Consider the following 13,546-nt stretch of genomic DNA (forward strand, 5'->3'; position numbering starts at 1 on the left):
TAGACGTGAACTCGCCCAGATTAGCCAACACCATAGCAGCCAGGGTAGACAGTAGAAAGCTTCGGTATCATAAACCACGCAAAGTGACTCCCACTGCAAGATAGGTACTGAGTGCTTCTGGCATAATTTCCGTAGACTCGGCCGCGATATTTGCTTTACTCCACTCGATTCACATACGCGTCACATCAGTAAACTAGGAAATTCAATAAAAATAGGTCGTACGCAAGTTGCGAGCGAGCATTTTGAATGGCTAACACAACATTAAGCCGGTTTGTAATGCTATGAAAATCATCGCCGCACGCCCTGCTGTTACGAATCCCTTGAGCTAGGAGACTTATGCACACCCGCGCTTGAGTCGACCATGTATCCAGAGCTTCTCTCGCTCCATGAAGTCAATCTCGGGCAACGCCTCTGCCAACTGTCTCCACACCACTAATCACATCAAGCAACGCAATCATGACTACAATATAATACTATTAGTCAGTCAAAGCTACCAGCTCAAATTGAAGATACGCACCAGTACCGAAGCTCAATATAAAGCTAGCAACCCGTCAAGGCGGTCTGCGCATCACCACCTTTCGCCGTCCAAACAATACCGACAAGACATGAGACGAGCCAGGGGATGCACCCAGCGATTTCGATTCGAGTAGTGTTCCATTCTTCAACAAAGTCCACGGCGTGACGTTTGTACGGTTGGCGAAGTCTAAATATCCACTGAGTCCAGTTTGTCTGGTCACTTACTACAGTGCGATCAGGGTGTCTGAATGCGTAGAACATCTCCTAGAGGACGAAATTGTCCAGTGGGACGATTGTTGGTCGGCGTCCAGGTGAGTGCTTTGCACTTAGTGGAAACCTTCGATTGAAATTCGAACGGGAGCATACCTCGAAGAGTTGGAGACTAATCAGGCCTTTTATTCGCTTTTTTTGATCATAAGCTGGACGGAACAACTATGGTCGTCGACGCCAGGAAGCCTTGCAACGACAAGTACTCCGAGGTGTAAAACGATCAAGCCTAAATTGGGCTGTGCGTTCATTAAATCGGCTCCTACAATCCCACGTGTTGATACACACGAGACTCTTTGGTCCAATAGACTTGAACAATTAGTGGATGATGGGCAAACTTTAGTGTGTCCCTTATGCATCTCCCGTCTGCAAAGCAACACCCAAATCTTAGTAGTGATAAACATTTCAATTCAGCCTGCTCATACGCTCCACTCCCCCTACGCTCCTACTTTCTCCCCATCCTCCTCCAAACCCCATCTACCTCTTCAAATTCTTCTGCTTCTCCGCATCCTTGACCAACACCTCCTGAACCACCATCCCCTTCCTCCTCCTAACCCTCTCCATATACCTCTTCGCCACATTCTCCTTATCAGCCAGCTCCCCCAAATCCTCGAGCTCATCCTCCGTAAACGGCACCCAAAACGGGTCCTCGTCCAGCATCTCAAAGCCCGCAAAGCGCAATTGCGGCGACGCGCTGCCTGAAGAACGCTTCCGGATCTCGTCACTGAAGCCGAAGGACTCAGCCACGGGGAGGAGCGCGCTGATGGTGAACGTCTGGTTGCCCGTTGTAGACGCCGAGGACGTAGATGACAAGGTTTCCGAGAGAATCTGTCCGTGGCGCCGAGTGAGAACGGCGTAGACGCGGCCGAGGACGTCGGTCGAGGCTTGGATTTCGCACGTGTACATTGCGAGGAGCATGCGGGGGGACCAGTCGAGGAAGCCGGCGTGGATGGAAGAGCGCACTGTTTTGATGATTTCGCCCGTTAGGCGGCCCATGCGCTCGGAGCTGTTTTCTGATTCTTCGGGGAGGGAGAGGGTGACTTCTTCGAGGAAGACGGCGATGCCTTGGACGGGCTCGGCACAGAGTGGTCCTTGGGCGGTGGCGAGCTGGAAGGCGTAGGTGATTTTGTCGGTGAGGGATTGCGCGGTTATGGTGGATGTGGATTGCTCTGAGTGTTTTGGGTCGGGCGAGGAAGAGTCGCGAAGGCTGTATGTGTTAGCAGTGATTGAGGGGAGACTCTAGGGGGCTTACGGTTTGGTACAGATGCCCTCTTTAGTCGCATCTACGAGGATGTTGGGCCCTATCCTCCTCGGTCCGAAGGCCGCGATCGTCTCGATGACATTCGTCCACACTTCTCGTTGAGCTTTGTTGTCTTCGTCGTCAAAAGCGTCCTGCAGCTGCTTTTTGAACTCGTCGAAAGTCAAGGTATGGCCCGTCTCCAGCTGTTCGGCTTCCTGCATGCCATCTTGCTCCACGACCGGACCCTCGGCAGGCGTATCATGAGCGATTCGCTGCCGCTCCTCTTCATCCCTTTGATCGCTAAAGAGCCTCTTGATCGCTCCAGCATTCTTACCAAGGAATTCTGTTACGTTTGCTGGCAGTGGACGGACGCGCAGGCGAACAGTGACCTGTTTGCTCACCGTCACACCGATGACAGTTCCACGTGGGAGATTCGGATCCTTTGGCGGGTTCATCTCTGCGGCAGCAACGATTGACTCGCGGTAAGGCACAATAGGAGCACCAGCCTGGATCTCGCATTTTGCGAAGCGCTCTTTGAGATCCTTCAGACACCTTTCGAGATGCAACTCGCCAGCCGTGAGAATGACATGCTCACCACTCGGTAGCACTTCGTATTCGGCACATGGATCGCTTTGAACGAGCAGTTTCAGGCCATTGATCATCTTGTCCAAATCGTATGGATTCTCCGGCTCCAGGGCAACTCGCACGATAGGGTGCGTACCCATGTTGATACCGGCTAGATTGACTGAACCAGGAAGCTGCGAGCACAGCGTCCCTGATTTGAGAACGTGCCCAGCAAGACCACCGATGCCGAAGACGACACCAGCTGGGACCGTGGTCAGCGATTCTAGGCCACGTCCCATCATCAAGTAGAGTGCGGTAACCTTGACTTTCTGTGGCTCAGGTGCAGTATGCGGTCTTGCTGGTGTGAATTTTGGTCCCAGAACGTAGACCTCGTCACCAACGCTCAGCGTGCCCGAGTAGATGCGGGCGAAACCGATCAAATGCTCTGCCTCTTCTTCAGTTTCCTCGTTCTCTTCTGGCGTTTCCGACTCCCCAATCGCAGCTCCGCTGAGTGCTTCGGTCACACTTTCAACATCGTTGGCACCACCACTCGCCAATGCTTGCTGTCGGGCAATCTCTGCGCGCTTCTTGCGACCAAGTTCTCGAGCTTCCTCAGCACTGAGCGCTCCTCCTCTTCGCTTATTCTCCGGCAGCTCGCTCTCTGGTATTGAGACCATCTTGCTCACATAAGCTACCACTGGCGCGTCCTTGGTTTTGAATTCAACCATGGCGTCTCTGACTTCCGGCGCAACATAATCGGCACCGGGAGAGTTGTCAACAATCTCAGGTATCCGTTCCGCTTGAGCTTTGGGAGGCGACGGCAGATGTTCTGTTACGGAGACAAGCAATGCTGTGGACAGAGGAAGCCAAGCTGCGAAAAGAGTAGTCAGAAGTGCTCGTGGATCTCGGGATCGCAAAACATGCGCTGGGATGGTCAGGTTGAGTGACTTGGTGATCTTCTCTACCATTGCGGGATCTCTGTTGTTGCATGTATGAGTATATTGGATAAAGTATGTACAACGAAAAGCAAGAGGAAAGGAAATCCACGCACCCCTTCCCATTGTTACCTCCCGTAGTGGCTTCATACACAGCCCATATGTTGTCGAGTACTAGCTGAACGAACATTGGCTTGAGATGCCGGCCTTTGAGATGTTTGTAGCCCAGTATGCGTTTCGACTTGGGATCTAGGTAGAAGTCGCCCCATAGGACCTTCTCTAATACAGAGCGCTTGATGCCGAGCTTGCGCTCGTACAGGCTCGCAAACTGTCTGACGGTAAATGCCCAACCGTCAATGGCACTACTGAAGATGACGTTGTTGTTTTCAGGAGCGAAGTAGATGTCTTCGTCGTCCTTCTCCTCGTACTCGGCTGGAGTATTAGTTGTGTCTATGCTGTCACCATTGTCGAGGATAGAAGAGTTTGAGCTCTCTTTCTCAGCGGCCGCGGCTTCGAGTCGCTCTTCCATCTTCTCCCGCCAACGGAGGTCGTCCTCCATACGTTCTCCTTGGTAGAAGCTGCCCATGACGGCATTTACCTGCTCCAACAGCTTACTCAGGTGAGTATAGGCTTCCCCTGGACTCATTTTCAATTCTGTGATTAGCCTGTCCATCTTGTTAATGACGAGCAAAGGTTTCAATTTCTCAATCCACGTCTGTCGCAGCACAGTGACAGTCTGGCTACACACGCCTTCCACGGCATCTACAAGGACGACAGCGCCGTCGCACAGGCGCGAGGCGGTCGAGACTTCGTAACTAAAGTCAATGTGTCCGGGCGAATCTATGAGATTTATCAGGAACTCCTTATGTTCGGGTTTTGCGTCGGGTGCAGATCGGCGTAGAAGGGAGAAGTATAGCGAAATGGCAGAAGACTCCATAGTGATGCCTCGCAATTGCTCATCCGGTCTTGAGTCTAAGTATCGTATCTTGCCCGCGAGCTTGGGAGATATGATGCCATTGGTGGCGATGAGCGCGTCGGTGAGCGAGGTCTTGCCATGGTCCTGGTGACTTTAGCAGTGACGATGGACGGGAAGGTGTGAACAGCGTACGACGTGGGCGAGGATGCATATCTACACACTGTTAGTTTGGAGCAAAGGACGAGTGTCGCTGGGGTTTGAGGTACGTTTCTGATGCCTTCAGCCGCCTGCTGCAGCGACACCAGCTTCTCAGGCGCCACGACGGGCATTTTGCTGCCGCGCTGGTCTTCTTCTCTGGTCTAGAGCTTCAGCGGGTGCGTGGTCGAGCAGCGCTGGCGGGGGTGCCTGTGGGATCGCGCGTGGGAGATGTGTTTCACTGCAGGCGATCAAAACCGTCGCGAGGGCGTCAAAAATAGACAAGATTTGAAGGACGCTGGGCGGGAACAGGTGCTCCTGGTGCTGCAGAGAGCGGTTGGCTGTTACTCTTTGTACTGTGAATTTTGTCTGACCCTTCCGCCATCGACCCCACTACTCATAATGACTACTGGCTGGTGGCGGCCGTGTGCGATGCAGACGTACGTCAGAATGCCGCCGCGCCGATCGAACGCGGGAGCTAGCTGTGCCTCTCTCGACGCGTCAACGGTTTTCCCATCCCCAACGTGATCCGCCCTTCCGCGGCATCTGTAAATACTGCGAATGCTGCTGCTGCTGTCAAGGCTCGTGCCCGATGGCCAAGCTCCACCCTCGCATGGCCCTTGCCCCTGCCGCCGGCTGCTGTCGATCTCCCTGCCATAGCACTAACCAAGATCCATAGCGACTCGAACCCCCCAAACATACCGCGGTCTGCAGAACAAACACCCTTCACGCCTCGCCCTCCCCCTCTTCTGGATGCAGCGCATCCGAACATGGCAGTCACAATGACCGATACAAACCTCCAAACACCTCTCAAGCCCATTTCCAAGCCCGCGGCGCTCATGAAGCTGGAGACACCCACCCAGCAGCCGCGCTTCGAAGCCCTGCGCGCGAACAACGCCACCGTCATGTCGCCCGTGAACCAGAATGGCAGCTTCGAGTTTGACCGCGTTATCAAGTCTGGCACCGTCATGAAGCGCACCCGCAAGACCAAGGTATGCGCCCTGTCAGCCTCCTGTTTGCACATTTGTTGACAGCCAGCGCAGCAATGGAAGCCCGTATACATTGTCCTCCGCCCGAACTTACTCTCCATCTACCGCGACAAGGATGAGTCCAAGCTACGCCACCAGATCACCCTCTCTGAGATCACGGCCGTTGCACGCCAGAAGGACTCCAAGAAGAAAATACAGCATGTCTTTGGCGTCTTCTCGCCTGCCCGCAACTACCACCTCGGCGCCGCCACGGAAAAGGAGGCACAACAATGGGTCGATCTTATCCGAGCTGAGGCGCGCATAGACGAGGACGAGGAGGAAATGATTGTCATGAGCCCGACAGGCAAGAAGACCTTCAGCGGCTTTGACAGGTCCAAGAAAGGAGAAGTTGTTGGATCTAGTTCCTCGGAGGTGGAGCGACCCACGAGCTCAGTAACGCTTGAGAACATGCACAGCGCACGACGGCCCTCACACTCTCTCCAATACTCTGGTAACGACTACGGATCGTTTTCCGACTTCTCAGACACGGGCGGACCTGTGCATGCAAAATTCCAAGGCTCCGTGAACTCGCTTCCGCCGCCACAGGAGCTGCAACCTCATAATACTAGTCAACAGAGCAACATTGGTACTGTGCCGGATAATGACCGAGTCGTTTATCACGGCTGGCTTTATGTGCTCAAATCGAAGGGCGGCGTGCGACAGTGGAAGAAGGTCTGGGTGGTGCTTCGACCAAAGGCGCTGGGATTCTACAAGAACGAAGACGAATATTCCGCCAACCTCATCATACCATTTTCGAGCATCATCGACGCTGTTGACATCGATCCTCCGTCCAGGAGCAAGCAACACTGCTTCCAAGTCATCTGTGAAGAGAAGAACTTCCGCTTTAGCGCGCTTAACGAAAATGCCTTGTCCAAATGGCTGGGCGCATTCAAGAGCTTACTAGTCAAAAGGAAGGAGGCTGAACAGCAGCGCGTGCTACAGGCGACAGGGAATACCCAGCCTCCGAGGACGTCGACCAGCACACAGCAAGTCGCCCAGAAGAACCCAATGCCCGCGACCCACCCGCAAGCACCACAACATTAACCACAAGCGATAAATTAGCCACGTCGCGGGTTATGAAGCACCTACCACACCGCGCTGCCTGCTGCCTGATACCTTTCTCACCGCCGCTTCATACTTACTCGTCACAACCACACCATTGTTCCCTGTACATACCCGTTTCCTATGTTTCCACCCACCAAACATCAGCCCCTCGCGACAAGCATTTCCTATCTCTTAGTTTCCACTATCGGGTTGTTTCCAGCGCTTCAGCGAAAGCTCGCCTTCGAGTATTCATGACCTTCTACGAATTACGACTTGAGCATTAGGCTCGTGGGCCTTGCACAGACGGCCCCGGTGGCTTGTTGAATTATGTTGGTGGGGCTTGTAGCGATTGATAACGTGTAGTCTAGTTAGTGTGTAGTTGTACTTTGTAATACGCTCGATGAGAGCTAATTGGATTCTATGACTTTGTGTATTGTGTACGTCTTCTGAGCGATGTACATTGAGACGTACTTTATGAAAGGCTGGGTAGGTGCGGTGATGTGAGGAGGTTGTAGGGCAGTGATATCCGCGCAGCGCGTCCCTTTCTTTCTGGGGAAGAGGCTCCTAGTCGGTGCCTGTATCAATCGAGGCGATTCTTACTACTTCTTTTGTATTTTCTTCAGTAGTTTGAGTGACGGTCTTCGGCACCTCAGAGCGCTCCATGCATTACAAAAGGTACGTAAGATAATAACAGCACAGGAATTATCATAGCTTTGTTCCTCCATGATTCGTTGGTCGATGCCTGAGCATTCGGAGAGTCATGCAGATCAAGTAAAAGACTCAGTGCCTCGTGCAGAAATGGAAAAAGGAAAATAATCAGTACGACGTAGATGTGTAGAATGCCGCGGTAGGGAAGGACTTGTGGGTCGGTTTGAAAGGGAGACATGTGGTACTTTTCGATAATGTCAAAGACACTTAAGCATCGCACAAAGTATCTTTCAAAAGTGATATAGACCTCATTGATATGTTATTGTAGGCAACACACGGCCTCATTCCATCCAACGCGGGTTGTAGAAAATTTGCAAACGCAGTGGGTCGGGCGCGGATAGGGTGTTGAAAAACTCCTCACAGCAAACCAAAAAAACATTTCCCACTCCAACACGGCAAGCCTAGTCACAATCTTCCAATCAACCATCCTCGATGTCTCCTCCTACACACATGAAGCCTTTTTTTCCTGTCCATTCTTGCTATAGATACCGCATTATTGAAATCCTTCCATCAACCAATCACAAATGGTCGGTTAGCTCAGTTGGTTAGAGCGTGGTGCTAATAGCTCCTCTGTTAACGCCAAGGTCGCGGGTTCGACCCCCGTACTGACCACCACATCCGATATGGTCTAGTGGCTAGGATACATCGCTCTCATTCACAGTGTTCACAGAAGAATTTGGATCCCGATGTGGCCCGGGTTCGATTCCCGGTGTCGGAAACACTCTCTTTTTGCTGTTTATTGGATCTGGGATTATCGTGTTGTGATGGGGTGGAGGTGGTGGAGGTGGTGAAGGTGTGGGTTGGTGGCGGGTGGAACAGTGGGCTAGCGTCGGATGCTCTTCTGAGTTACGGGTAGAAGAGCACTATGAAACTCGATCATTTGATGATGTACCCCTTTGCAATTCACGTTTTGATTCAAAGACGGACGGTTTCTTATTTCACTTTAGCATGCATCGCTCCCGTTTGACACTTGTTTCGATGTAACGACTACTGGCTCAACTTTGATTCGGGTTCGATCTCCGGTGCCACAGAGTATTTCTTGACCGCGGGCAGAGCAGTGGTATTCGTGGACTCGTTCTTCAGTGATTCCGGGTTCTGGTTGTAGTCATTGAAGTTTTGCATTGCAACATCTCTTCATCCGTTCACTTTCGATTCCACTAATCTATGGATCAGATGTTCCTCATGCGTACCACTCGTCATCACCCTCATCACCCCACCTCTTTCTTGCTCTCGTCCTTCGCCTCATGTTTTTCTTGCTTCTCCAGACGTACTCGCTTCCACCCGGCCTAGGTTGGTGCTGTGCATTGGTACGTGAGCCCCTTCCTTCCATTAACTCCTTGCTCTGTTCGAACAGCCTATCCGTTTCCCAGTGCTCCAGATACTGCCTGATGATTATGTAGTTTGGATCGCTGTCATCGTAGTCCCAAGGTAGATAAGCGTCGTCGAGGACCGAGGGTACGATATACTTCTTGTGGATCCGCATGTATGTAGGTCTGTCGGGAGGCGGTGGAGGAACATCATATCTTAAGGGACGGGGACGGGGACGGGACATGGCCGTTTGTATTAGCTTGTTCTGCCTCCTCATGACTGCAGGTGGTGGTGGCGGTGGAGATTCAGGCTTCGATCTAAGATCAGGCAAAATTTTGGTTTCTGTGTACGAGTATGGTACGGCGGCAGGCATTTCGATTGTTTGTATTGACGACGGGAAAGCAGGCTTGCGTGCAGAAGATCGCCGCGCAATATCCAGCCGTAGCTCCGCACTATCATCGCCAACGCCCCAGTTCTCCGTGACGAGGCCTTGCCTTGTCTTTCTGGAACGGTCCCACGCGTTGGAGTACCAGGTGTCGTTGTAGTCCGGCTTTGCTTTCGGTGCTGCATACTCCGCATCATCAGCCATAGAAAGTGTGCTCGAGGAGTCTGTTGGGTTCTTCGCCGCGCGTCTCCTTTGTAGCACGCTAATCCCGCGCGCCGAGAGACGGCGGTCCTGCTTTCCGGTCAAGGATCGGTAGATGGAAGAGGTGAAGTCGCGGATCTCGTCACCATTATACGCTATCGCTAGCATAATGGCCATGATGCTAACGGTGAGCGGGAGAGCAATCTCCCAAAATAAACCCTGCTTGTTTTCCATGTCCCTGATGTCGCTAGTATTCATGCCGAGATATGAGGTCACAAAGGATAGAGGAAGGAAGATGACGGTTACCACAGTGAAGACGAGAATGGCTTTGCCGTGATCTTCCTCGTTGATCTCAGCGCTTTGCTTGGTGCTGTTGGATAGAGGTCCACACCGGCGGATTTGATCTTCGTATTCTTCACGCGTGAGAGCGAGATTATCCAGGCAAGAGTTCAGCAGGAGGCGTTCGTACGGATACAGAGCGCGACGAGAAGGGACGTCAATCGGGTAACTGGCATCATCCAGAACAGACATGTAGTTGTTGACGAGTCGGGTTTGCCAGTCATTGACTTGGGCGAGGATTGTAAGTTCTTCCTGCAGGAGATTGATGGAACGTAAAAGACGTTTCGAAGGCCTGTGATTCACTTGGAATTGCTGTGGCGTTGTCATTTAGCGTACGTAAAACTGATCCTGTGGTATTTGACTCACCAGCGTTGACAGGTACTCGCGATACATGTCACCAACAGTCATGCTCTTCTCTAAAGGCTTGACGATCAGCCGTCTTATGAGCCAACTTGAGATCGACTCAGCACCCCACGACATTCTCTCTGTGGCATCATTCGTCGTAGGTGAGCGCACCATTTCGCACAGCTCTTCTCGCGCTTGCAGCACTGACGACTCTACGCTGTCATGGAAGTTGCTTAGAACCTCAAGGCCAGGGTCACTGTAAGGATAGTCCTCCTGATAGCCTCCTCGTTTGGTCTCATCAAAATATTCCTCTGTATAGTGTAGGCTCCGCTCGACGGAGAAGTAGAACACAACAAGGCGATGTAATGTCTCGAGCAGCTTCCGCGGAAATGAATAGAGATCGGAGAGATTGCCTTCTTCGTCTCGCACACCATCGACAAGCTCCTTGAGGTGCTCGAAGATTTTGCCTGCTTCTACGATGGCGCGGTCTAGAACTGCACAGGCGCCAGCCATGGTCGATTCGAGCAAAGCTTGATCGTCGTTACGGATCCAGCCCTTCCAGGTCTCGTTGTCTTTTAAGAAGGAGCTAGAGTTCGAATCGCCTTGCTTGCTAGCCTCAGCTGCAGCATGCTTACGTAGGTGTTTCAGGGCCGCGTTAGGGTCGTCGAACGGTGCTTCTCGCGCGCATCGTTTGCATCTTTTCAAACTGCTGCCGAACTCCTTGTCATCCTCAGGAAGTGGAAGCTTGAACTTCGTTGCATCCGCATTAGCATAAGTGTAAGACATGGAAGGCGTGCGAATTCTCCATGCACGTGTGTTAGTTTTGGGTGTTTTCCAGCCAGGATCGGTATATTCTTTGGGGTCTGGCTCATAGGCTGAATGTTCTCTCAGCCTTTCTACGGCTGCTGCAATGTTGGCAGTTGCTCCCCAAACTTTCTGCATCAATATAGGCTTGTTGACATCCCCGAAGAATAAGCCGAGAGTATCATGCACAACCTTGAAGAACTCGTGGGCTTTGCTAGGTAACTTCGAGGACTGATCGCGCACGATGATTTGATGGTGCGAGCAATGAGATCGATTGGACTCAGCGTCCGTCCTTTGGATCTGTAAAGTTATATTCTTCTCGACCTCTTCGAAAGTGCTTTCGCGTAGGGTTTCGTAGTATTTTGTCGAAGTGAAGGTCTGCTCTACCGGGCCATTCGCCGCAGTTTCTGATAATATTGCGTTCACCATAGCAGCCTCCACCCTTTGAAGGCATTTCGTTGCGTGTTCGATGCCCACAGGGAGAGACAACGAGCGCATCTGATCCTTACTCAGCGCAGAAGGCCAGTGATAGAATGGCGGTACCGAGCCATGGGTCATTGCCGCATCAAGAAGAGCCGGAGGAAGTGTATCAGACACGTTCTCCGGAACGTCCTTTACCAAGACAAGGTCGATGAAAATGACGTGCTGTTGGCGAACTACAGCTGGCCAATTTGCTGGAGTAGCTTTAATCCTGTCTCCCTGGTGTTGCAAGAGTATTTGAACGGCTCCTGCGGACCACGACTCACGGCTAAACCGTCGCAGCTCTCTGATCCTCTGTTCCGCTTGAAAATAGGTACCGCATTCCTGAGGTGAGTATAGTAGTACACGTCCGTCCGGAACACTAAATCGAACCGAGGTTATTGAGTTCTTTGTGCCGGCGCCAAGCTGCTTGAGGTCCTCCTGAAGCACCTTAATGGATTTGGTGAAATCGCTCGAAAGTGGACTATAACCGCAAGTGATCACTGCTCTGCCATCGACATTCAGCATCCATAACGCCGGGACGTGTATCAAACCACCTTCTCGCGCATTTCCAATGCTTATATAAGCTTGTTCCTCGTCTCGATCCCTTACTGGCTCATAAGGATAGTAAGACTGTATAAGGGTCCGTGGGGGGTGTAGACGATCGCTATTTGAGCTGTTGCTCTGCGGTTTCTGTATGTCGAAATACGGTATACAAGAGAAGATCACAGATTGAGGGTCTGTTTGATTGCATTCATCGCCACGCACGACTGTTCCTGGTTCGATAAACAAGCCGCCTAGGAAGGCCTTGACATATTCCTTCTCGATCTTATGCAGCGTCTTAGCGATTAGGTATCGGGTACGCTCAGAAACATCCGGTATTGTCATGCAAGTGGTCTTTATTCGTGTTAGTCAGTTAGGTGTCGAGAAACAGTTTTCCTCACCTTGAACTGGTTCCAGTCTAGGGCCGCTCCATATAGATGGAACCACCGGATCCCGATGCTGGGAGAGAGCGCACTATTCTCCGGACCAGGGAGAGTGTAGACTTCTAAAGTCGTTCGATTCTCTGTTGTGGTAGTGACAGCCTTAGTGATCTTGAGCGTCTCTGTCGTCATTCCGTGGTCCTTGCGGGGGCTCTTCGACAACGACTCTTTGCTGCTGTCCAGCACTTTGCTGGACGTCAATAGCTTAGCGGCCCATCTCGTATCTATCGCAAAAGATAGTGGATTCCCCTCTTCGTCCACGGGCGGGACGACAGCGCGTATCTAGCTTCGGTGAGAAGTGTATCACACTCGTCATACTAGGGCACTTACCGGTTCGGCTGATGGTGCTTCAGAGTTTTCATCCCCACTCATTGTTACTGAATCCCCGTCTTCGATATATTCCTCATCGCCATGAACCGAGCTTTCTGCATCCGACCCTGTATTTTCAAGTGAGACTTCATCTCCACTCGCAAGGCTAACGTCGACATCGACATCCACAAACTCGACTTCCCGATGCTGTGGGAAAAGATCTTCTTGTATCTGTATGGAACGAGGTCTCTTGTCGAAGGAGAACAAGATGCGTACGGCCATCCCTTGTTGAACAAGATCGTTCCAAAGGCTGGGCAGAATCACGCAAACTCCATCGGCCACATCATACGCCACCTCGAACTTATCATTACGAATGTCATTAAGCCTTTCTTCATCGCCTTTTCGCGCGTATATTTCCTCAACATAAGATCTAAAACGCTATGTTGGGAGATATTTAGCTTTCGTAGAACAGACTAGCTGGAAGCCATACGTACCGAAAAGTCCTGAGCGTGTTCCCACAATATAGGATATCTGTTGCCAGTATGATCTACAATCAACAAGAGCGGTGCTGTATGGGATTCATCCTTCCGCTCGAGATCGCTTGACGCCGGTCCTATTGGCTGATCTACGATTGGCGCGCCGCCTGACGCGATCGAAGGATCAAGGGTCGTGGCATCTTCGGCCATAACAACGCAACAAGGATGGACCTGCGCGCGTCGCAAAACTCAAGCGAAGAGATGGAAGAAGAAGCATGGTGGATATTTGATGCCTTCTTGGGCGTCAGTTGCTGTCGCGCCTGGGTCAGCTTCTGATCAGCTGCAGATCGCTAAACCCTGTTCTGCTTGTGGCGTCCTAGTCGCGTGCATCTTATACCCACTGGGCATCCCTTTGAAATAATTGGCCGTACTGGCATGCCGGCCGGCCGTCATTGTTAACATATTGACAACAGCGGTGAGAGCAGTCGAGGCGCGAAGGTTGCGCCAAAAGAGCGACACGAGGA

The 13,546-nt window shown here is 51.9% G+C and overlaps 3 protein-coding genes and 2 non-coding genes across 5 annotated transcripts; 3 read left to right on the forward strand and 2 right to left on the reverse strand.

The window, feature by feature from the left end:
- Positions 1-1,260: 1,260 nt before the first annotated feature.
- On the reverse strand, positions 1,261-4,767 carry RIA1 (Cytoplasmic GTPase/eEF2-like protein (ribosomal biogenesis); the record flags this gene model as incomplete). Its single annotated transcript, XM_056212386.1, has 5 exons — positions 1,261-1,990; positions 2,036-3,565; positions 3,639-4,582; positions 4,631-4,651; positions 4,705-4,767. The coding sequence occupies 5 exons, from the start codon at positions 4,765-4,767 to the stop codon at positions 1,261-1,263; spliced, it is 3,288 nt and encodes a 1,095-aa protein (XP_056072694.1).
- Positions 4,768-5,403: 636 nt separating this feature from the next.
- On the forward strand, positions 5,404-6,705 carry N0V89_003587 (uncharacterized protein; the record flags this gene model as incomplete). Its single annotated transcript, XM_056212387.1, has 2 exons — positions 5,404-5,625; positions 5,677-6,705. The coding sequence occupies 2 exons, from the start codon at positions 5,404-5,406 to the stop codon at positions 6,703-6,705; spliced, it is 1,251 nt and encodes a 416-aa protein (XP_056072695.1).
- A 1,234-nt stretch (positions 6,706-7,939) lies between these two features.
- On the forward strand, positions 7,940-8,025 carry N0V89_003588. Its single transcript has one exon. It is a non-coding gene; the product is annotated as a tRNA-Ile (tRNA).
- A 5-nt stretch (positions 8,026-8,030) lies between these two features.
- On the forward strand, positions 8,031-8,131 carry N0V89_003589. The gene has a single exon. It is a non-coding gene; the product is annotated as a tRNA-Glu (tRNA).
- Positions 8,132-8,593: 462 nt separating this feature from the next.
- N0V89_003590 (uncharacterized protein) lies at positions 8,594-12,828 on the reverse strand (the record flags this gene model as incomplete). Its single annotated transcript, XM_056212388.1, has 4 exons — positions 8,594-9,958; positions 10,013-12,151; positions 12,199-12,519; positions 12,568-12,828. 4 exons carry the CDS (start codon positions 12,826-12,828, stop codon positions 8,594-8,596), a joined length of 4,086 nt encoding a protein of 1,361 aa, XP_056072696.1.
- Between the last annotated feature and the right edge of the window lie 718 nt (positions 12,829-13,546).

Source organism: Didymosphaeria variabile (genome assembly GCF_027946475.1).
Source record: "Didymosphaeria variabile strain IMI 356815 chromosome Unknown scaffold_3, whole genome shotgun sequence".
Taxonomy (NCBI): domain Eukaryota; kingdom Fungi; phylum Ascomycota; class Dothideomycetes; order Pleosporales; family Didymosphaeriaceae; genus Didymosphaeria; species Didymosphaeria variabile.